Below are 22811 nucleotides of genomic sequence, written 5' to 3' on the forward strand. Positions count from 1 at the left end.
ACATCTGATGAAAGTACAGGGGTTTGATCAGCTCATTGCCAACAATGCGTAACTGCCATTGACTTCAGTGAAGGGATAATCAGGTTTGATGAGTGTTTTAGGTTTGGCTATGTCAGGGTCTGCAAGGAGGAAGCTGTTTGATACGTGGGCAGACCACCCCCCCCAGGCTTGCTGCTCCCTAGTCCAACCCCCCTGCGCTCTGCCTCAATATACTTTCCCAACAGCCCCTTCACCTCGCTGTCCTTGGCCTCAGGATGCTATTGAGCTGATGGCAGCCTTCAATTTAGATCTAATATGACCAGAAAATGTATTTTCAACACTGTGTGTTGTGAGTCTGTATTACAGACACATTTGAGGAACTGGATGGCTCTGGGAATGATTGACAGTGGACATTATGTATTTTGTTTGTATTGGTCTGTGTATGTTATCTCATAATACAAGAGTGAGGGGATTTCAAATTGGAAGGCAACCAATTTCAAATGGATAGAAATAAATAATTTTGACATGCTACAAAATTAACCTGTGGAATCCATTTCCACAAACTATGGGAGGTGAATAATGCAATGGGATTTTAAAGAATGAGTGGATGTGTACATGGATAGCTAATCTCAACCACGGTTCCATTAGACAGGATACACATCAGGACTTTAACTCCTCACACTTTGTGGGATAAACTAACCTGAAGTTTGGAAATAAACTTCTCCCTGGGCAGGTTATTCTATAGCTGTCCGATAGGGGGTTTCTTGCACCTTCCTTGGAAGTATCTAGTGCTACCAGTGTTGGGCACAGGAAGCTGGACCCATGGCGATGGTACGTGATACCTACATTCCAGTGGAGAGCTGACAACCTTGTCTGTATTCGGTTTCACCACCTTAACTAAAGGGGTGTTTTTTAAACTGATTGAGTTAAACTGAAACAAAATCTTGTATGGGCGCTTTAAATTTAATTTAAAAATTGGTTTAGAGCAATTTAACACAACTCAGTGCCCACACAGGGTTTTGCACCAGTTTAATAAAATTGGATTTTAAACAGATTTAGAGTTTCACTAGTGCAGTTCTGAATAGAGACAAAGCCTACCCTACCAGTGACAAGAAACATCTACCACCTTCACTGCTGAGACTGCCAACAGGACCGGGGTGCTAATGGTGATGTGGACACTTGGTGCTGCATTGAGATCCCCACCTCGTTTTGCAAGGGGCCACTGAACAGCCATCAGATGGTAACAAGTTTCAGTTCCCTTGAACTTGGTCCACTTTTGGGTTGGCAACAGCTGTAGGTGGAAGAGTTCACAGCCCACTGTCAAGCCCCTGAGCTGTTCCATGTTAGTTGAAGTGTCAGTTTGCAAAACCTAATGTCTGGTCCTTCTGGAATTAGTTCTTTAGGGAGAGGCATTTGCTGGAGCAGAATGTGAGGTAAATGCTAAGCACCCCACCAAAATGATACTAGATTGCTAGTGGGTGTGTCTTGTGTTGCATTGGAGGGGGTTTTCTGCTGTGGACAGAGTGTGTTGCTCCTAAAGCCCTAGCTCCCAGAGTCAAGTGACTATCTCATTTTTTAACAGTAAGTTTCTAGGCCTCTTGATTGTAAATAACACCTTAAAAATGTGACCTGAATACACTCTAATGCCTCACACTAGAAGGCAAATAAAGATCTCCACACTTACATATAAAAATCATGACTTTGGGGGCCTGATTTATGATTTTGAATGGCTGCATTTGCCATTACCTTGCATCTTGGCCTGCATTTGGGGTCTGCTCTTTGTATGTATTAGGGCGATCTAACGGGGTTTTGTAGCTAGGTATTTCTACAGAGCAGCACAGACTTTCCTCTTTGGCCGCTGGGGTAGCAGAGATCTTGACCCACACCGTCTAATTTCTGTGGGGGGACATGTTTGCATAACCTGTATGTGGCTTGCATGTGTTTGTGTGTTTTGTGTATGCAAAAGCCTGTGTTTTATGGGATGGGGGTGTGGTTTGCTGTCATTGTAGCTGTGTGGTTTGTGGAGTGTCTGTCTAATGTGCAGTGGGCTCTGCCTAGTGCAGTGTGTGGCTTTGCCTGTTTGTGAAGGGCGCTGTAGGTGTTCTGTAGAACGTGGGGGTTGTGGGGTTTGTGGTGAGAGACGCATTCTGGGGCGGTGGGAGTGTATTTGAGGGGTTGTGGATGGGGGGGTCTTAGGGGTGCACTGGGGTGGGGTTGTTTATGGGGGAGAGTTCAGGGGAGCTGCGGGTGGGGTTTGGGGAGGGGAGGAGCAGTGCGGGGTTTGGGGCGCTGGGGGGCGGGGCTTAGGGAGGGCGGGGCAGCGCGGGGTTTGGGGGGGCCTGGGGAGGGGCGGGGCAGTGCGGAGTTTGGGGCGCCGGGTTTGGGGGCCTGGGGGAGGGGCGGGGTTTGGGGGGCCTGGGGGCGGGGCGTGGGGAGGGGCGGGGTTTGGGGGGCGTGGGGAGGGGCGGGCAGTGCGGGGTTTGGGGGGCCGGGGTGCGCGGCGCTGCTGTCCGCGGTCCGTGCCCTGGTGCCGCCGCAGCGGGGGGTTTCCTGCCCCCGGCTCCAGGCAGCGGCCGCCCCTGCGCTCCCGGCCGCCGGTGCCGAGCGCTCCGCCCGCGGGCAGCATGAGCAGCCTCCTCCCGCTCCTGGCCCTGCTGGGCGCGGCGGGTAAGAGCCGGGCCGGTACCGGGGTCTCGGGCCCAGCCCCGGGGACAGGCTCGCCGGCCACGCTGCTGCTCGGCCCGGGGCGTGGGGCTCGCAGGGCTGCGGGGGTTCGGGGCGGGGCACGGCCTGGCCCCCGCCTCTGAAGGGCGGCTTGGTCCGGGGGAGGCTCCCGCAGCGAGCAGGTGCCCCCGGGAGCCGGGTCCGGGGGAGGCTCCCGCAGCGAGGAGGCGGCTGGCACCCACGGGTGGTGCCCCCGGGAGCCGGGTCCGGGGGAGGCTCCCGCAGCGAGGAGGCGGCTGGCACCCACGGGTGGTGCCCCCGGGAGCCGGGTCCGGGGGAGGCTCCCGCAGCGAGCAGGCGGCTGGCACCCACGGGTGGTGCCCCCGGGAGCCGGGTCCGGGGGAGGCTCCCGCAGCGAGGAGGCGGCTGGCACCCACGGGTGGTGCCCCCGGGAGCCGGGTCCGGGGGAGGCTCCCGCAGCGAGCAGGCGGCTGGCACCCACGGGTGGTGCCCCCGGGAGCCGGGTCCGGGGGAGGCTCCCGCAGCGAGGAGGCGGCTGGCACCCACGGGTGGTGCCCCCGGGAGCCGGGTCCGGGGGAGGCTCCCGCAGCGAGCAGGCGGCTGGCACCCACGGGTGGTGCCCCCGGGAGCCGGGTCCGGGGGAGGCTCCCGCAGCGAGGAGGCGGCTGGCACCCACGGGTGGTGCCCCCGGGAGCCGGGTCCGGGGGAGGCTCCCGCAGCGAGCAGGCGGCTGGCACCCACGGGTGGTGCCCCCGGGAGCCGGGTCCGGGAGAGGCTCCCGCAGCGAGGAGGCGGCTGGCACCCACGGGTGGTGCCCCCGGGAGCCGGGTCCGGGGGAGGCTCCCGCAGCGAGGAGGCGGCTGGCACCCACGGGTGGTGCCCCCGGGAGCCGGGTCCGGGGGAGGCTCCCGCAGCGAGCAGGCGGCTGGCACCCACGGGTGGTGCCCCCGGGAGCCGGGTCCGGGGGAGGCTCCCGCAGCGAGCAGGCGGCTGGCACCCACGGGTGGTGCCCCCGGGAGCCGGGTCCGGGGGAGGCTCCCGCAGCGAGGAGGCGGCTGGCACCCACGGGTGGTGCCCCCGGGAGCCGGGTCCGGGGGAGGCTCCCGCAGCGAGCAGGCGGCTGGCACCCACGGGTGGTGCCCCCGGGAGCCGGGTCCGGGGGAGGCTCCCGCAGCGAGGAGGCGGCTGGCACCCACGGGTGGTGCCCCCGGGAGCCGGGTCCGGGGGAGGCTCCCGCAGCGAGGAGGCGGCTGGCACCCACGGGTGGTGCCCCCGGGAGCCGGGTCCGGGGGAGGCTCCCGCAGCGAGCAGGCGGCTGGCACCCACGGGTGGTGCCCCCGGGAGCCGGGTCCGGGGGAGGCTCCCGCAGCGAGCAGGCGGCTGGCACCCACGGGTGGTGCCCCCGGGAGCCGGGTCCGGGAGAGGCTCCCGCAGCGAGGAGGCGGCTGGCACCCACGGGTGGTGCCCCCGGGAGCCGGGTCCGGGGGAGGCTCCCGCAGCGAGGAGGCGGCTGGCACCCACGGGTGGTGCCCCCGGGAGCCGGGTCCGGGGGAGGCTCCCGCAGCGAGCAGGCGGCTGGCACCCACGGGTGGTGCCCCCGGGAGCTGGGTTCGGGGGAGGCTCCCGCAGCGAGGAGGCGGCTGGCACCCACGGGTGGTGCCCCCGGGAGCCAGAAGCTTTTGACCAAGACTTGCTTTCTGCTTCTAGGGGGTGCCGGCTCTTTGGAGGAACGTGAGCGCTGTGGAGGCATCATAGACGTGATCAGTGCAGCTAATGGGACCATCAACTTACCAGCAGCCAAGGGCCCCTTGGCGCCTACGGGAACCTGCACCTGGGTGATAGCAGCGCTGCCCTCCGAGGAAGTACGCGTGGAAATCAAAGCCCTGGAGGCTGCTGCTCATCCCAACCTCAGTGTGCGCTTTGAAGGTAGCCCAGGGGAAGGAGCCGGCAGGGAGGGGCCCGTGGATATTGCACACAGCTTTCTTCTGAAGGGACAGGGCAGAACCGTGATCAGAGGGAGCCTGGAGTCCAGTCTCACTTTCACTTACTGGGGTAAGACCCATTCAGAGACTCGAGCCGTTGCCACTTGGCCTGACCTAACTACTGCACACAGGCTGAGCCATGTGCAAGGCACAGCGATGCCTGTCCTGCCCTGAGGAGCAAACAGGCTAAAGTAAGGGTGTAAGACAGGGTTAGTGGCAACGGTGAATGTCACTGCGGGGTTGTAGTGCTAGTGGGGAGGCAGGTGCTGTGGGATTATGGACAAGAGGTAGGTGAATGCAGAACTCTGCTGTCTGTAGGAGAAAGCTGCACTGGTTTAGCTGTGTGTGATTTTAAAGCTGACTTAGGTAAACCAGTACCAAAGGCCGTAGGGACATTTATTTCAGTTTAAATCAGGTTTCTCTCTGTTTAGGCTTCAGTTTAAACTAACTAAAACAAGTCACCATTAAACAGCAATAAGGGAATGCCCAGAGGGATATGTACTGGTTTAACTAAAACCATTTGCAAACCAGTGTGAGTTAAACTGGTGCAACCTTCTTGTGTAGACAAAGCCTGACCTATATTGAAGCCCGTGCTGCATGCAGTCTGCTAGATTGTGTGCGTGGGGAGAAGGAATTGTACTTTAAAAGTACATTAAACTGCTGTTTTTAAATTTTAGCCCAGGGGTTTCCTGTTAGATTTCAGCTCTGTCCCTTCACAGGCTAAATAACGAATAGCATAGGAATTGCCAGACCTGCACTCCACCTAGCATGGTATCTTGCTTCTGGCAGTAGCCAGTACAAGATGCTTCAGAGGAAATGGCAAGAAATGCTGCAAAAGGCAGTTATATGTCCAGGGAGAGATTATTTGCCCTGAGAGAAAATTTCCTGTAATCTGTCCCCAGGGAGAGCGTCTGATTCCTGTTGTTTCTGAGGAAAATTGTTGCAGACTCAGGCCGAAAGTCCCTGCTTTTATTTGGTGTGTTTTGGAAATACAGATGCTGACTTTCATAGCAGTAAATGTAAATCAGTGTGTCTGCTTTGGCTTGAGCTATGCACATGGGCTGTGGAAAATACCATCACAGACATGCTTCCCGTGATGCTCTGTGAGCGAATAGGCGTGTAGCCTGCACTCATCAGGTGATCTAGGCCCCATCTATTGTATGGTGCGATTGTATCATTTGTGTGTGTGTTACATGGGCCCGCTGAGCTAGTTATCTGAATGAAATGGGAGACATGGAGTTTATTTGGATAAATGGGAGTTCAGCAAAGGGGGGGGGGCGTTTTCTGTGTCAGTGATGCTATTCCCACCATGTGACCTACATTCAGATAACGCAGGAGTTTTGGTACAGAGGTTTCTATTTTATTTATTCATGCAAATGCAGGTGGTAATTTTGGTGAGTTCCAGCTGGATTTTGAACCATGCCTCAGCTTTTCCTTTCACAGGAAATGGCTTTCTGTGAAACCTGATGCTGCAAAGAGTTAAATTCCCAAGTGACTGGTTGTATAAAGCAAAGGAGCTACAGAAAAAGGACTTTTTGCACATTGAAAAATGGCTTGATTGGTTTTTGGGTAAAGAAATGCCCTGAGCTGCTGGTGTGAGAGCCGGGGGGGGGGTGGGGTGGGTCTTGGATTTGCAGAAATTAAGTATTTAGGAAAACAGAGAGAGACCAGGGAGCTATTTTGTCCACTGTACAACAATATTCTTCTGTGTTTATCTAATGCTGATGGTGTGCTCACTGCAAATGCTTGGCTCAGACTGTACAAGCGTCACCTCCTCTGAGCTGGAATCTGTCGCAGACCTTGAATTAGGAAAGCCTTGCAGGTAGGAACAAACCAGCGCCCCAGTCCCAAGAGCCTATGCCTGGTTTTATCCCAGGGGAGTGAACCAATGAAGCCAGACCAATACTCATATGTAAGCAGGTGCTTATGCCCAACAGAAGACAGGTGACCCAAGTTACTGGCAAAGGCTAATGAGCTGTCGCTGGGGCGGCGTGAATTCGGGAATTGCTTCCCATTGGCCAGGATGACGAGGTGGCGCTTGAAAGCTCTTGGATTGCTTGAGAGGCAGCAGTGGGAAATGGAAACATTTGAATGGTCCAGCAGCCTCGTTTTGGGGTGTGACCCCCAGCTTGGGAATGGCTGCACTAAGCATTATTGCATCCAGAGCATGTTGCCAACCAGAGCTGCAGCATGATTTCAGTGCGGGGAGCTGCATCTCCTTCCTTGCTAGCGCTGCCTGGTTCTGGATTCCTGTTGCAGTCCCTAGTCAAAGCTGCCCCCCCCCCCGCCCACAATGGGGGCAGAGCTGGGTCACGAGGCAGGGTGCACTCGGGCCTTTCCTCGGTCATGCCCCTTGTTCCTTCCAGTGCAGTGATGCGCTTGGCCAAAGTCTGCTCCTGGGCCACAGCGAACGTGTCTCCTTGCCAGGATCACTAATGCTTATATCATCCTCCCAACTGCCCCACACGCCCCAGACCCATTACCATAGCAGTGCGGCTGCTCTGGGCTGGGGGTAGGTGGAAACACCCTGCTTGGCTTGGCTTTGTTCTCTTGGAGATTTGGGCTTTGGCAGGGGAGGGCTTGTTAATAATTGGCCAGTGCCAGTGGTTTTTGAGGCTTGGGAGACGAGACCTTTATGCAGCGCTCTCCTTGTGGCAAATGCATCAGCTTGCTCTGCAGCGTGTGAACAGTACACGCGGGTTGGTTTTCCGTCCATCTCAGCCAGAGAGGCAGCGCCGGTCCCATGTTCCATGCCCGTCAGCGTTTCCACAACGGTAGCTTGTCGGGGTCTCGGTCGGGGAGGGTGAGTGCATGAGTCCCCCTTGTCACTGTGGTGTCCTGGGCCCCATTGTGGCCTGCTTGTTTGGTTAGTAAAAGGAAGGCACTTGAGCACTTGCATGGCCCATGGGCTGGAAACATCCTGGCCAGCCCTGCTTGGGGGAGTGCCCCTCAGAGCCTGGCAGGCCAAGACACCGCACTGGGGAGCCACCACGTGGGGCACGTTGCCCAGCACTGCCTCCACTGGGCTGGAGTGTGTGTGTGTTGTCCGGTCTGTCTCCGGCGCTCCGGCTGTAGCACTCCCACGTCTCGCATTAGCTGGGTGCAGGGCTCTCTGCGCTGTCTCCGGCAGGAGGGGACCCAGGATATGAGCAGTGCCCGTGCTTTCTCCCTCCAGTGACTGTGGATTGGTGCGCGCGGCTGGCCCTTTGCTGCTCCGTGGTGGGATCGGCACAGACCTGTCTCTGCCCTGGGAACTCAACGGGGGAACGCTGCCGGACAGGTAAAGGCTCTGCCTGGCCACTAGGTGATGGGGCTGGGGGGACATCACAGGGAGCCAGGGGGGTTCTGATTCCCAGGGAGCCTTATTCTCGCCCCTAGGGCTGGGTGAGATGGTCCCACTCTCCCTGGAAGGGGGTTGGATGCTCCCTCCAGTCACCCACCCCGTCCTGTGCCAGTCGTGTCAGTCAGCCAGCCCAAAAGGATGGCCCGGCCTTTCCATGGGCATTTCCCACCTCTCGGCCGGGTTCATCTCCTGCCCAGTACCCAGCCAGAGCAATCAGAGGCCCTTGGGCTGGGGCTGGGCTTTTCTGCTGTTCCTCTCCCTTATCCTGGAACTCAGGCCCAGAGAGCTGTCGGCCTATATGGTCATGGCGAGCTCCAGCTCCCTCCTGGGGAGGTCTGTCTTGGGGCATCGCTGTGTCCTGCTCTGGGGGGAATCAAGGGCAAAACCCGCCTCTGGACTCAGCCCCGTTCAGAGATGGGGAATGCAGCATTGGCATAGCCCCTGACTCAGCGTTCACAGCTCAGACCTTCCCGGCTCCCCTGGCCTGCCCCACTCTGAGCCCTGCACTGCCCTCGGGGCCACATGGCCGAGCGGAGTATGGAACATTTGCAGCGACTCATCATGTGTCCCCTGGGAGGTGGGGCTGGGCCTTAGTCCCCACTTTACAGAGGGGAATTGCCTTGCCCAAGGGGTCACCGAGGGTCACTCTCAGGCCCGGGGCAGGCTGAGAACCAGGAGTCCAGACTGCAAGCCTTGGGCTAGTAAAAGCATTTCAGTACCCCGGGACCAGGGTGACTCCTTGGGCTCACAGCTCTGCCTCAGTCTTTGCCTCTCTCATTAGGTGTGGATGCCCTGGAGGCTCTGAGGGAAGATGTTGGGCAGGTGGCGTCACAAGAGGCCCCAGTGAAGCTGAGGGGGGTTGTGTTATCTGGAGCTGTTGAGCGTCTCCGCAGCACCAGCAAGGCAGCTCCAGGCCCTCGCCCTGGCCCTGCTCCCCACCAGAGCCCTGCGGCCTGGCCTGCCGGCACTGCAGAGAGCCCTGGAGATGCTCTGAGTAACGCTGCCCCCGTGCCCCGAAGGACGTGGCTGGGCAGGAGAAGAAACGGGCCCCTGGCTCAGGATGGAGCGAATGCTGAGCGTGTGGAGCCACCGGCCACTGCAGCAGCTGCTGAGCGCTGGGACAAAGCCCGCGACCCGGGAGTGCGTACGCACCCATCTGCTGCAGGAAAGGAGACGCCCACTAGAAAGACCGGCAGCCCCTTGTTCTCTGCGAGGTCACAGTTCAAGGCAGCAAATCCCACGTCGCTGCCTCTCCCTGGGACAGTCCTTCTGGAAAACCTGAGGGCAAAAGATCCCACTTCCCTGGGGGGCAGCAGCACCCATGCAAATTCACCCGTGGTGTTTCCTGGCTCTGCCGCCCAGGAGCCGGCTTCATGGGACCAGGCACCTTCCAGCACCTCTGCAGTAACAGATCCAGTGTACCCCAGTGGAGAGCGGGTGCTCACGGCAGGGCCCTCGGACCCAGAGCCATGGAGCATGGAAACGCCAGAGGCTGCTCTCGCCCTGAGTAAAACCAGGATGGAGACCAGCCGGGGCAGTGCTGTGGACGCACAGAAGCCAGTAACCTTGTTGCCTCCCTCTGCTCCCGTGACCAGCCCTGCTCCCAGGGCTAGTGCAGGAGACAATGGGGCTCAGCACTTTGGAGGAGGGATGCGGGGGCTGGGGCTGGCACACCGGGAAGCTGCCGTTACTACGGAGTTGGACTTCACTGACCTGGGCCTAGGAGCCAGGCTGCCAAGCCCCACAGAGGGCTCTGGCACCCTGCCGCAAGGACAGACAGAGCCCGCCATGCGCACTGCAGCCCCTGCACCGGGCGACTCTCTGGAAACCAGCCAGACACCTGCTCTGCAGCCGGATGGCCGGGAGAGTCTGACCTGGCTGCTGGGGGGCAAAGCTCAGCCAGCCACAGAGACTGGTGGGACCCCAGGGGGCACCCCAGGGAGCAGCCTGACAGAGATGCTCGCCACAACAGCTCACTCTGCCTCACGACTCCATTCCAGCATGCATCGCATGGTGCCCCTGGGGAGCCCCGGGCCTGGGGAGGACCTGGGCCATACGCTGGCGGAGGCTGGCTCTGAGGAGTCGCCAGGGCACAGAGGTGTCGATGGAGTCTCAAAAAACAAGGACTTGTCTCTCTCCACTGACACGCGCACAGAGGGGGACCCTTGGGCAGCGTCATGGGCAGAGTCACTCCCCGGGGCTTCTCCAGACAGGACGCCAAGAGTCTACGCTGGTACCCCAAGGCCTTTGGGCAATCTCACAGCACCTGCCCCATCCCCTGGCTCGGCCCAGCCCCCAGCGCCAGCTGAGCAGCTCAGCACGGGGTCCAGTGTCTCTCACCCCACAGCTCCTGGCCACGAGAACGGGTCTCTCAGTGAGCGCGCCCCGGAGTCCAGGCTGTCAACACCAGCCCCAGCCTTGGAACGGTTATTGAGTGGCTTCCGGACTCTCACCTGGCTCCCTGAAACCCCTGCTGCGAGGACTCGAGTGCCTGGCACAGGGGAGCCCCGCAGCACGGTCACAGCTGCCCCCGGTACGGCTGTGTCTGTGGGCACGTCCTCCCAGCCTCCTGTCTCCTGCGCTCATGGGGCCAAGCAGCCCTCCCTGGCTCCTTCTCCAGTCGTGGCAGTGACGTCTCAGGAGGGAGTGTTCCCGGGAGTCTCCAGCGGGGAAGCCGTGTCCCATGGCCCTGGCACCGTGCAAGCCACCACTCCTCTGGGCTTTCAGCCTCTGCCAGCCAGCCAGCCTGCTAGAGCGGATACACCGGCAGCCACTCTGCAGAGAGGATCCTCTGCGCTCAGCCCGACAGAGCCCCCTGACCCCCCCTGGACCAGGCTGAGTTCCCCATTCTCCTTAGAGAAGGACATTTCGGGGTCCCCCACTTCCCTGGGACTCGCAGAACTCAGCGTGGCCACCACCCAGTCTCCATCATGGGACACGGCGACCTCTAATGCCTCAATGGCCATGCCCTCATTGGCATCTGCAAGCTGGAGGGGAGGGACAGAGAGGCTGGGCCAGCAGGCAACGACCCTCCCAGCCTGGGCTGCGCAGGCTGGGGCCGAACCGGGGAATTCCAGCCAAGCCACTGACGCAACAACCCCGAGCGGGGCTGGGGGGAGCTTTCTGAGCATCAACACCGGGGCCCTGTTCAGCCCCACGTCCCCCACCCCAGAGCTGATACTAACCGCTGAGAGTGCTGAGTCCTCAGCTGGCAGCAGGAGTCCCTGGCCCCCCCTGGCAGCCACCCCGAGGGCGTGGGGTGCTGATGTTACGGATCCCGTGAGCAGTGCTGGGACGAATGTCCCCTTCGCCAGCACGCAGCTCAGGGCAGCGATGCCGCCAGTGACTCCTGGCCCAGCTGGTGTGACAGATGGGCAGCCCCTGCCTGTCACCACCAAGGGTGCCCATAGCAGGGCACAGAGCGTGTTCGTTGTGGAAGACCAGCCTCCTCTTCTCAAAGGTCAGTCGGGCAGCGCCTCCCCTGGATTTCTGTGCTGCTCTCTGGGCAGGGACGGGGAGTCGCATACAGTCATGGGTGCGGCAGGGGCAGTCCAAAGGCAGCATGCTGGTAAAGCAATGTGCCAGGTGCGGGAGGAATGGGGTAGCGGGCTTTCCTCTGGCCAGGCACAACCAGTGTGGGGCCCCATGCAGGTCAGGCTAATGCCCCTGACACCATGTCAGCCCCTTTGCTGGGAGCTCCCCCCGTGCCATGCTGCTCAGGCCCCCTCTGCAATCCTGCCCTGGTGCCCACTGGGGGATGTGGTTCTGCCATGTGGGGTGGCCCCAGAGCAGGCCGTGGGTGTCTGCTTCCAGTGGTGCTGAGCCATGCTGCGGGCACCCTCCGGCTGTCCATGGCAATCCCTCAGGGCAGCGAGTCTGTGCAGCTGGGACAGTCCCTCTTGCAGCAAAGAGGGGTCTGGAGCCCGCGAGGCCTTTGGGGTGACTGCAGGCCTGGCACTACTCTGCTGACTCACTGTGCCTCATGGCTCCATGCCCGGGCGCCTGCGCCACGCTCTCTCTCGCTTCCCCACATCTTCCCTCCCTGTTGTCCAAGCTTGGTGTTTGGTGCCAGCCTGCACCGGGGCGCTGCCGGGGCGTGGGCCGAGCACTGCGCCGTAACGGTTTCCCCTCTGGCCTGGGCTCGGGGTGTCTTGTCTCACAGCGACCCGTCTCCGCGTGCCCTGTGAACTCGCGCTGGACATGGAATTCGTTGGCGCCTTCCGGACTCCCGGGTCGCAGGCACATCGCAGCCTGGTGCAGAGTTTCAATGAGACGGTGAGCCCGGGGGGCGCTGGGGCAGGCGGGGCTGTCACACGGGGACTGACGTGGTGGTTAATGGCTGTGGTGCTGCAGGGCAGGGGGCGCGCTGTCCAGTGACCATCACCATGGGAGCTGTGGGCTCGGACACTGGGGTCCCCTGCAGCTGGGGCCAATTCTCTCGTCACAATGCGCCTCCTCCCTGTTTCCCCACACAGGTGGCGCCCCTCTTCACGGCTGTGCCGGGATTCCAGAGCCTGGAAGTGACGAGGATCAGGTAGGAGCGTGTCTGGCAGCCCAGCTCCCCTCCGAGTGCAGGGGCCTGGGGAGCAACCCCCGCACGGGTGGGGAGAGTGAACGGCACAGCTCGGGCCTCGGCTCGTCCTGTGTTGCTGTCACATTGTTGTGACTTCGTGTCAGAGCTCGTGGTGTCCCCTGCGAATATACACCCCCCCTCCACCCCATTCCCCCGGGCAGACCCTGAGCCTGCAGGGCCAAAGCATCAGCACCTGCCCTGCGGCTGGAAGAGGAGCACGGGTAGCTGGGAGGCAGTGCAGGCTCCCCCCACATGCTCCACTAGTGACTGGCTGCCCCTGAGGTTAGGCTCTGACCCGTCTCTCTGGTTGCTCCCCCAGGAAAGGCAGCGTGGTGCTGGAGTACGATGCCCTCTTCGCTGCGGAGCAGCTGCGTGGGCTGGTGCAGGGCTTGGATGCTCTTTTAAACCAGACGGTGCTGTCGGGCGCCATCCGCTCGGGTCTCCGCGTTGCCAGTGCCGTCGTGCTGTGGAACGTGGTCCTGGGTGAGTTGCTTGGGGTGTATGGCAGCAGGGCATAGAGTTGCTGCAAAGGAGCAGGGCTGCCACAGCCTGGGCATGGAGCTTCACTGGCTTCTGTGTCTCCCCTCCCCCCCCAGACCTCCTGCCATGGCTCTGTTTGCTCCCCCATCCCCAACTGCAGCCCCATGCACCATCATCCTGTCAGCTCTGTGCCACAACCTCTGCCCCCCGCGGCTCAGCATGTCCTGGAAGGGCTTCTCATTCTAGGAGCTGCACTGGGGACTTTGCAGGCAGCATGTTGTGCCCCAGACTCGGTGGCTGCCCCCTCATGCAGCCAGACTGGCTCTGTGGGGCTGGCGGGTGCAGGCAGGGAGCGCTGTGGCCTTGCTGGGGTGAGCAGGGGCCGTTTCCGCAGTCATGTTCTGGGACAAGCTGCTCTAGCGCAGATGCTTCGCTAACCGCTCCTCGCAGAGCCGAGCCCCCACAGTGTGCAGATGGGCCTGGTGGAGGAAAGAAGCTTCCCCAGCCTCTTGGTGAGTCCGTGGCAGAGCCCAAGGGGGCTGGCTCTGTGCCCTCTGGCTCCCCTGGGGAGGTGGGGTGTTGAAGCGCTCTCGACGGTCTGTGTCTGTCTGTCTGCAGAGAGGCAGCTGGACCTGTGCACGGCCCTCTTCTCGTGCCACGCCGGCTTTGAGTGCATCAGCAGTGGGGCTGGCAATGCCAGCTGCACGTCCGTGTGCCACAGAGATTACTGCAAGAACCATGGCATCTGCACACACCCGCGTGCCCATGAGCCCGTGTGCCAGTGAGTATCACGCAGACGGCAGCCTGGAGGCAGTCATCTGGCTCAGGGCTCAGCACAGGCTAGGCTGGGGTAGGGCACCCCACGGCCATGGATGGAGAGGAAACGAGATTCTGGGCTGGGCCCCAGTGTGGAGGAGCCTGGTGTGAATAACGGGGGCTTTCGGTCGCTGCTGACCTGGTCTGGGGTGAGAGTCTGTGGGCAGGCGCCACCCCCTCTCTCTGGCTCCCGATGCCCTGTGCACCCAGTGTCCCGGACTGAGTCCTCCCTGGCTGGCCCCCAAACAGCAGCAGGGGTAGGAGCCCCAAGGGCCTGGCACGGCTGGGCACTGTGACATGGAGGGATGACGAGGGGCAGGAGGTGGGACCTGGAGCCTGCGTGCTGGGGAGCAGAGCCTGCCCCTCTGACTGTCTCCCGTGGTGCTGCAGGTGCCCCATTGGCAGTGACTACTGGTTCATGGGCCCGCGCTGCGATTACAAGGTGACCCAGCAGAGCCTGCTGGGTGTAGCCTGTGGGGTGCTGCTGACCGTGGCCCTGCTGGGTGTTGCCATCGCCTGCCTGGTGGTCCGGAGGTTCAAGGCGCTGCTCCTGGAGGCCAGGGTTGATCAGACCAAAAGCAGGTGAGGAAGCGTGGCCGGGCGGTGCCGGAGCCAGCTAAGGAGCCTTTCCTCTTTTGGCTCCTGGGTTGGTGGTGGCCATGTGAGGCTGATGCCCCTCAGCGAGAGCCACGGTGGCCTGAGCCCCCTTTGCCCTTCCGGGGGGCCGGGAGCCTGCAGTGCGGAGGGTGGGTCAGCCCCACGCTCTGGCTGTCGTCCTGCAGCTCTGCCTGGCCTGAGCTCCCACGCTCTGGGGTAGGCAGAGGGATTGGCGGCAGGGTTGGGAAATGCCCTCTGAGCCAGCTGGCCCCGTGCTCCTGCTGTGTGGGGAGTGTTGCGCTGGGCACAACACTGCCCCAGCCCGGCTGGGCCCTTGGCGAAGCTTCTGTGCTCATGGAGGCAGATCAGGCACGTGTTTTTCTGGAGTCCCCAGCTGCATTGACACCCCCCCCAACCCTGGCACCCCCCCCGCCACTTCCCTGTGCCTTCCACACCCACCTGGGGATGCTGCCTCTACCTACACCTCTGTGCAGCCCCAGGCTGGGTCTCTGCACCCAGGGCCCCCCTCTGCCCAAAGTGGGGATGCCCCTGGGGAACCAGGCACCCTCCTGCCCCTTCAGGGTGTAGTGCCCACATCCCCCTACTTTCTACTTGAACACCCTTAGGGAGTCTTGCCCCCAGGTACTACAGACACCACATCTCCAGCCTCCCCTGCCCCGCCAGTGGAGGACCTCACATCTGCTTGTACACAGACGCCCTCTGCCCCTGGCCCCCTCCCCATCGGATGCTGCACCCAGTGCCCTCTGGTTTGTGCCCGAGGTGTTGCCTGCTTGCCAGGCTCCATGTGGGTCCTTCTGCCTGGCTGGGCCTGCACTGCTGGCTCCCTGCCGGGGTGTTGTTGTGGGGGGGGGGACCATTGGAGATGGGCACGATCCCGGGGTCCGTGGGGAGCTTTTGAGGCCGTTCTGCTGGGCTGGGCCAGGAGCTGGTTGCAGAAAGGAGGATGCGGGGTCGCTGACTCGCCCCTTTGACTGGGGCAGGTGTGGGACGCTCCCGGGCCCCTGTCCGCAATGTCACTCACAGAGGTGATCTTGAGGCTTTTGCTGCTTGTCCAGGATTGTGGGCCAGGAAACGGGGGCTGGGTCTGCTCTGAGTCCTGCCCCGACAAACGCTCTGTGGGGCTGATCGCTGGTCCCAGGCTGGGGTGGGAAGAGGGGAGCACGAACACCCCTCCACTGGCACCGGGAGCTTGTGCTTGCTGGGGAGCCTCGCGGGATCCCAAGAGGCTTCACGACCAGCTTGTCCTACTGGGGCTCACTGACTGAATGGGCTAGCCTGGGCGAGTGTCTTTCACGGGGCTCTGCTGATGCGCCTCAAGCCTGACCCACGGGCCCGTGTATCCCAGTCCTGCCCCACAGATGCCCCCCTGCCTACACACAGCTCAGACAATGCCCCACCCTCAGGCTCAACCCGCTGGCCCCTGTTATTCCAGCCCTGCCTCTTCCCTGGCCCATCCTGCCCTGCAGCGCCCTGTTCCCCCCTATTCCAGCCATGCCTCCCCATTCTGATCCACAGTGCCCCCCCTGCACGCAGCTCTGTCTCAACCCACAGGCCCATTAGCTCTGCCCCCAGCTCTGATGAGTCTAAACCCTGAAGCAGGACAATGGTTGGTCTGGCTGAGGTGTTGCTGGATCTAGCTCCCTGCTTCGACTGCCCAGAGGGGTCAGTGCAAGGTGATGGGGGGGTGCCCCCCCAGTGGCTCAGTGCCTCTGCAGCCAGCCTCATTTCCTGCCTGTGTGAGAGTGATAGCTCCCCAGGGCTCCCTTCGAGGGACAGGCAAGGAGCAGGAGGCTGCGGAAGCTCCAGCGGAAATCCGGCTTGGGAGGAATTTGGGACGTAATGAGAGCAGAGCCATTGTTCTGGGCCTCGTGCGAGAGCTGGGCTGCACGGCTCCAACGCGCGTGCTGTCCATCAGCCCCCTGGCCAGGGATCGCCTGGCTGCTGAGCTGTGGCAGGAGAGTGCAGAGGGGCCTGGCTACCGGCTGCTCTGGGGCTCTAGAATCTCTCCCCAGCATGGGAGAAAGGACTTGTTTAGCTCAGAGAGGAAATGAATCAGAGGGACATGACAAAAGTTTACAGATGAAAGACTAGTAGTTCCTCTCTCATATACACGAATGTTACTGGGATGTTCAGGGATGCTCAAGAGTGGGAAATTCAAAACTGATGAAAAAGGAACAACTTGTCATACTGTGCATAGTGAGCCAGTGGAACTCTCTGTCACAAGATATTGAGGGCCTGAGCACAGCAGGAGTGAAAGGAGTGTTAGCTAGAGAATGAAAATATTCAGAATTAAAAAATAACCAAAACCATCCCCATAAAGTTTTGGCAGGGATATAAAACCACCTAGTCCCAATTGCAAACACAGGCAGGATGAAGGATGCTTCTCCTACACAACATCCTGTAGTGCCTCCCTGCAGGATTTCTTCCCTGCACCAGCTGGCATTAGGCAGCATTGGGTACCAGAGCCACTGACCTCTGGCTCTGATGTAGCCTGGCCTGAATGGCAGCAGCTCGGCTCATCGCAGAGGGCCACACTTGGTTGGAGCACACCCCCCCCCCCGGGGCAGCATTTGGGGTGGGGGTTTGGCGCCAGAGAGGCGGCAATGGGTGATTTTTTTAAACTGAAGTTGCCAGGAAGTGGCCCAGTGAGTACATCCATGAGGTGCATTTAAAAAAAAGAAAGGTGGGGTGGGGTGTGCAGGATTCGTTCTGCAAGCAGGGAGTGCTGGTAGCTGTGAGCATCAGGGCCTCAGCACTCTGGGGTGGACCCAAAGCAGCAGGCCGTGAAGAATGTCTCCAAGTGAAGTTCCCGGGCAGGGGGCCCTGGACTGGCGGGAACAGGCCTGGCTGTTGCATCGATCCCTGCAGCCAGCTCTGGGCAGCACATGGAGGAAGGCAGAGCTGCTGGAGCCTGCTCACCTCAAATACCCCCCCCCCTTCCATCCGGCAAGGGGGTGGATGGGGCAGCAGCTGCTGGATGATGCTGGGGGGAATATCCAGCCTCAGGCCCTGTGACATGGGAGCTGGCAGCCCCCAGCATGGGGGTCGGGCAGGGCTGCCTCAGTGCAGCCTCCTTGTCTGTGCAGGCAGGAGCCCAGCAGGGGGTAGGCTCAACACCTTTCCCTCCCCCCACTGGAAAGATCTTTACTAGGCCCCTCTCTGTGACACCGACAACCCCCCCACCCCAGCACAGTTATACTCCTGCCAGCCAGCCCCTGGGCAGCAGTGTAAAGAAGTCTTGAGTGTCCAAGGGCCCCGAGTCTGAGCCAGTGCACGTGCTGGAAGGCGTGAGGCTGGGGCAATGGGAATGAATCCTCCATGCGCGCATGGCTAGGAACCACGGCCCAAGAGCAAGCGGCAGGCTGCTGGAAGACGCGCCAAAGCAAGCTGCTGCCCAGACAGCCGCAGCTGTGCCCCACCCTCACCTGTTCTGGAAGGCTGACCAAGCCCCTGCCTCTCTTGCAGCAGAGCCAGCCTGTTTCGATTGGTCAGTGATGTCCACAACCTGGCTACAGCCGGGGGGGGTTGCGCTCCCCTTGCTGTAGCGTGACGTGCCTCAGTGCTCCACTGACCTGGTCTTCTTCAGTGCGGGGGAGACTTGTTCCCAAGGAAACAAACCACAACAGCAGCAGGCCGCTTGCCATCTGATGTTATTTGTCCTTCCAGAACATGCCCCAACCCTGGCTAGCGGGTGCATGCGACTTGGGGAAAGCTTGCCAGAGTGCATGGAGAGGCCACAAGGCTGCAGGAAGCAGAGGGTAACGCTGTGGCTGGGGAGCGAGTTAAAAACGCAGATGTTTCTGAAGGCCGTGCTAGGGCCCCAGAGTTCAGCTTTCACTGAACTATGTTTACTTCAATGGATTGGAAAACAACTTCAGCTACAGAACTGCCTTCTGACGGGCGCAAGCAGAGAGACCAGCCACCAGGAGGTTTCTGGCTAGCATGGAAGGGGACTTGTTACAGCTCATGGATCTGCCTTTATTGGGTGTCATTTAAAATACCTCCTTGGGCTTTAACCGTGGCCCTGGTCCCATCATTGTAGCCCCACATTAGATGTGTGTAGTGTGTGTGTGTGCGCACAAGAGTCTGTTAACACTGGGCAGAGCCCTCATGCTCCAGAGACGTGGGATAAGCCTCTTACTTCCTCAAGCTGCAGCCCACCACATGTGCCCCAGGCATTGCGCACAGGTCACAAACTGTTTGGAGGACACGCAGCAGCCTGCTCCTGGCAGATAAAAGCCCTTCCTTCTCCTTTTAAACTGGTACCAGAGAGTGGACACTCTGGGCTGGCAGGTAGCTTCATCTGCCTTGGGGCTTGTCTGCCCAGCTTGTGCTTAAGCCACGTGGACCGTGCATTTAAGTAAGCAGGAACAAGGCACTCTTATTCCAGAATATCCATGAAGGGGCTTGGTCAGAAACAGCTAGTGTGCGTCGCTGTCACTCCAAGTGTAGCCACTTCCCTTTGCTGCCTTTTCTCCTAGGCCCAGACACCAGTGATTCAGAGCTAATGGTTTTAAACAGTAACAAGCACATCATGAAGCAGATTTCTCACTTTCTCTTGTGCAGCTCAGCTCTCCAGTTTGTATAATGAAAAGCTTCCTTATGTAAGCTGCTAAGGCCCTGCGCTAAAAGGAGTGTCTTGTACCAGTAATAAATAGCGTTGCTTTAGGAATTGCTATAGTAAAGTCCTGCCTGTTCTTTCAGCTACCGACGGTTTTGTCGCCTCGATGATGTGTCTGCTCAATACTGGTCTCAGTCTTGGCTCGCCTCTGCCAATTCTTTGGACAACCCAGCTTTCAGCAACTCTGAGGAGCTGCTCCACTTACAGATGCTAGACAACAGTTGTTGCAGCTGTAAGGATGACACTATGATCACAGACAGCTACAAGCAGCAGACCACACCTATCAGCACAGTTTGCAGGCCCAGGTAACTTTGATCATCAGCATGTTCTACTCCACTATTGGTTTAGGAAAATGCATGGGAGAGACCAGACCTCTGTTATGGTCTATTGTGGGGACAAGCTTACTTGGATGCCAGTGTTGAGGGATGCTAGGGGAGACAGGAGCACATGAATGGAATAACAGAGATAGTCGATTTTAGAGCATGCAAGAGCCCTTCACATGTGGCTGCTTTCCAGCTGCACTTCAGTTTTGACAGCATATTTCAGCCAGGAGCATGTGTAACCCACACATCTTCTGGGTGTGGTGGTCTGTCATCTAGTGACACTGAGACCACTTAGAGAGATAAAATGAGTCTGCTCTACAGCCTTAGTTAACAGCCAGATAGCTTTTAGCCCATGCAGTAGAGGCTCATGCACTAAGCTCCAGAGGGCCCCAGTTTGATCCTGCTCACCAACTGGGGTCTGTGTTACACATGGAAACAAATCACATCTCTTAAGTGACACAGCTATGCTGCAAAGAGCCTTTGTGTACAAGCAAAAAACCCTTTTTACTGGTATTACTTATTCTGTTTGGGGAACTGGCTTAAACACATTTGCTGTATAAACAGCATGTCCCCTCAAAGGGTTTGCCCATGTCTCTCGACCAGCAGACCTTTTAAAATGTAGTCAAGACAGCATGCCTGCTGTGGAATCTACAGAAGCGGGAGGGATGGATTGGCTGGGCCAGTTGGCTCTGGTTAAAGGGACAGCAAACAGCAGGGCACTCACAAAGCATGTGCATGGAAGGAAGTGTTCTTGGCAGAGATTTGTTGATCTGACTCCCAGGGTCATGTTTTGGTTTTAAACACCAATTCGACAGCTCCAGCCCCCTGGCTCATTCGCACACAGTGTCAGCAGACCATCTGGCACCACTACAGTAAACCCCAAGCAGAGTTTTTGGGGGTGAGGGAGATCTCGCAGGAAAGGGCAGAATTTAAATGTGTCAAGGAATAGCAGCTGGCCTTGCCTCTGGCATAGGGCCAATACATCCTGCAGGCCAGCAAAGGCTTATTTATGGAAGAGGCTATCAAGCTTTAAAACAACTTTCCAGTGTTATTGCTTGTTTTGAGCTCACAGCAGGGCACTAACCAGAAAAGGGTGTAATCAGCTTCCAGGGGTGTGAATGGAAAAAGGAACGAAATTGTTTCCAATTTGAGAAACAAACTGCTATTCCTAAGATAACAGCCCCTCTCCCTGCTGAGGGGGTTCTGGCTGCAGAGGGAGATAGGACACTGCAGATCTCCATCAATCGCCTTGGGCCTGCTTCGACACTGCTTTTAAGTAGTCTGCTCTGGGGAAAAGTAGTGATGCCTTTTAAAGCCCGAGAATTAGTTTTATCCCTTTCTGCCCCTTGTCATTTCCCATGGGTAGAACTTGCATTAACTTTGTACATTTAATATGTACATCCTGGTGCAGTCATTCCTGGGATACATGCAGAGGGGTAGGCCATCTGCAAGTCTAAAGCTTCCATTAGCTTTTGGAAGTGCTGGATTCATCTGCTCAGAATCCTCCAGCTGTCCAGGACTATGGTATTTTTTAATGCCATGCTCCAGTTGGTTCACTGAAGACTTCACTGGCCAAATATCCGAATGTTTCCTCAAGCTGTCGCGCGCGTGTGTGTGTGTGTGTGTGTGTGTGTGTGTGTGTGTGTGTGTGTGTGTGTGTGTGTGTGTGTGTGTGTGTGTGTGAGAGAGAGAGAGAGAGAGAGAGAGAGAGAGATGCTTCCCCCTTGATAGCTACCTGCTCCTACCCCTTCCACAAGAGTTTTCTGCAACTGTTCATAGGCAAAAAGGAGGACTTGTGGCACCTTAGAGACTAACAAATTTATCTGAGCATAAGCTTTCATGAGCTGTAATATTTTATTTTCATGAGCTCAAATAAATGTTAGTCTCCAAGGTGCCACAAGTCCTCCTTTTCTTTTTGTGGATACAGACTAACACGGCTGCTACTCTGAAACCTGTCCATATGCAGATTCCCAGGAACTGACTACTGTGGAGATGGGACCCTGGCCCACAGAGTCTCTACTGTGTTTTAGGAACACTGCAAAGATTAAGCTGTAGCTGACAAAAGAAGAAAGTGCCAGGAAGTTTTGTTTTGTTTTTTAAACTGAGTCTTTATTCACAACCTCAGTCTTTTCTTCTAGCTTTCACTATGACTGGGACACAAGTTCTAGTAGCATAAATGATCCCATGATTGACTCTGGAAAAGCCAGTGATATTTCTGTGTCAAGTTGGCCAATGGAACCAGTTCAGTGGACACCCTTTCCAATTCTACATCACCTTTCCAGACAACGGCCAGTAAGTAGAGTGCTAACAACCTAAGATAAGCTCCCTGAACAAGTAAGTAAATCTCGGCAGTGATTGCAGTGTAACGTACGTTATGCTGAGAGGCAGAGGATAAATCAGAAATCGCAAACAAGCCCTTTTTTAAACATCCTAACATTCATTTCAGAGTCTTGACTTCCAGCTGTACAATTTACGTTTTGCTTTAATTACTGATGCAAAATCTGGCTATGCCCCTTTAAGGAAAGGGGTCACTGATCACTAGCATGCTCTGGCCACACCCTTTGTCTCCTTTTCCTAAACCGGAATCCAGCACCGAGCTGCTGCAGGGGAGAAAGGCTGGGGGTTTTGCTGTGGTCCACAGCCAACTTAACGGAGCTGGAAGAACCCTCCACTAGCCAGTTTCTTAGGGGTGGAAGTTTCACAAGTGTTTCCTCCTCCTTCATGTACACACGAGGTTAACTCTCAGAAATAGATGAGAATGTTTTTGAAGCTACACCTGGGGCCAAACCCCCCACCGAAGAGGTCTGTGCAACATGAGTGAGGTGAACATGGCTTACTGAGGTGAGCTGGGCTCTCAGTCAATAGCTAGTACCAGGCAACATTAGTTTCTTGTCACTAAAAGATGAAATTGCTTTCTCCACAGCCCAAAGCTAGTAGGCGACCTCATTCCTACTGTGAGGGGATGGAACTGGTCAATCTTGAAAGAAGCTGGACAGCCTAAAAATGGCAGATGAAAGACAGGCAACAGTTGTCAGCTTTAAAACCAACCACATTTTATTTTCACATAACACGCTCAACAAAGGAGTTTCCAACATTTTGACAATACAATCAATGCAGGTATGATGTCGGTTCTATTCAATGCAGAGTGCTGAAGATTATCAGCGAAACCTTTCAGCAGTATTTCAAACTGGACTTTAGAAGCCAGCTTTGGGACAAGGTAACTATTAGTAGTAAGTAATTACAGATAAGTGTTGAGTTAACACAATGCTGGCATCCAACAAAGTAAACGACTTACACCAGGCAAGCTGAGAATAAACTTTCTGAAGTCACATCATATTATGTACATATATGGTCTGCCCTACAGCCATTTCAGAACAAGCTAAGCCACTGT

The 22811-nt window shown here is 58.0% G+C and overlaps 2 protein-coding genes across 13 annotated transcripts in view; one reads left to right on the top strand and one right to left on the bottom strand.

The window, feature by feature from the left end:
• Positions 1-801: 801 nt before the first annotated feature.
• The window catches only part of LOC119862985 (collagen alpha-1(I) chain-like), a 22121-nt gene continuing 111 nt past the window's right edge, over positions 802-22811 (top strand). Inside the window, exons 1-13 of the mRNA XM_043493905.1 lie at positions 802-810; positions 2546-2646; positions 2789-4716; positions 7822-7926; positions 8771-11449; positions 12152-12264; positions 12465-12523; positions 12882-13045; positions 13661-13823; positions 14249-14440; positions 19181-19402; positions 21559-21712; positions 22344-22811. The exon at positions 22344-22811 is cut by the window's right edge and continues 111 nt beyond it. Coding sequence (XP_043349840.1) covers positions 802-810; positions 2546-2646; positions 2789-4716; positions 7822-7926; positions 8771-11449; positions 12152-12264; positions 12465-12523; positions 12882-13045; positions 13661-13823; positions 14249-14440; positions 19181-19402; positions 21559-21712; positions 22344-22421 — 5967 coding nt within the window. The 3' untranslated portion in view covers positions 22422-22811. The remainder of the gene's footprint in view (positions 811-2545; positions 2647-2788; positions 4717-7821; positions 7927-8770; positions 11450-12151; positions 12265-12464; positions 12524-12881; positions 13046-13660; positions 13824-14248; positions 14441-19180; positions 19403-21558; positions 21713-22343) is intronic.
• Positions 22452-22811, bottom strand: part of TNRC6A (trinucleotide repeat containing adaptor 6A) — a 164229-nt gene continuing 163869 nt past the window's right edge. For all 12 annotated transcript variants that reach the window (XM_043494655.1, XM_043494654.1, XM_043494650.1 and 9 more), the window contains one exon: positions 22452-22811. This exon is cut by the window's right edge and continues 2402 nt beyond it. The gene's annotated coding sequence lies outside the window, so the exon portion shown is untranslated.

The sequence above is a fragment of the Dermochelys coriacea genome, chromosome 10 (genome assembly GCF_009764565.3).
Source record: "Dermochelys coriacea isolate rDerCor1 chromosome 10, rDerCor1.pri.v4, whole genome shotgun sequence".
In the NCBI taxonomy this organism is placed as follows: Eukaryota; Metazoa; Chordata; order Testudines; family Dermochelyidae; genus Dermochelys; species Dermochelys coriacea.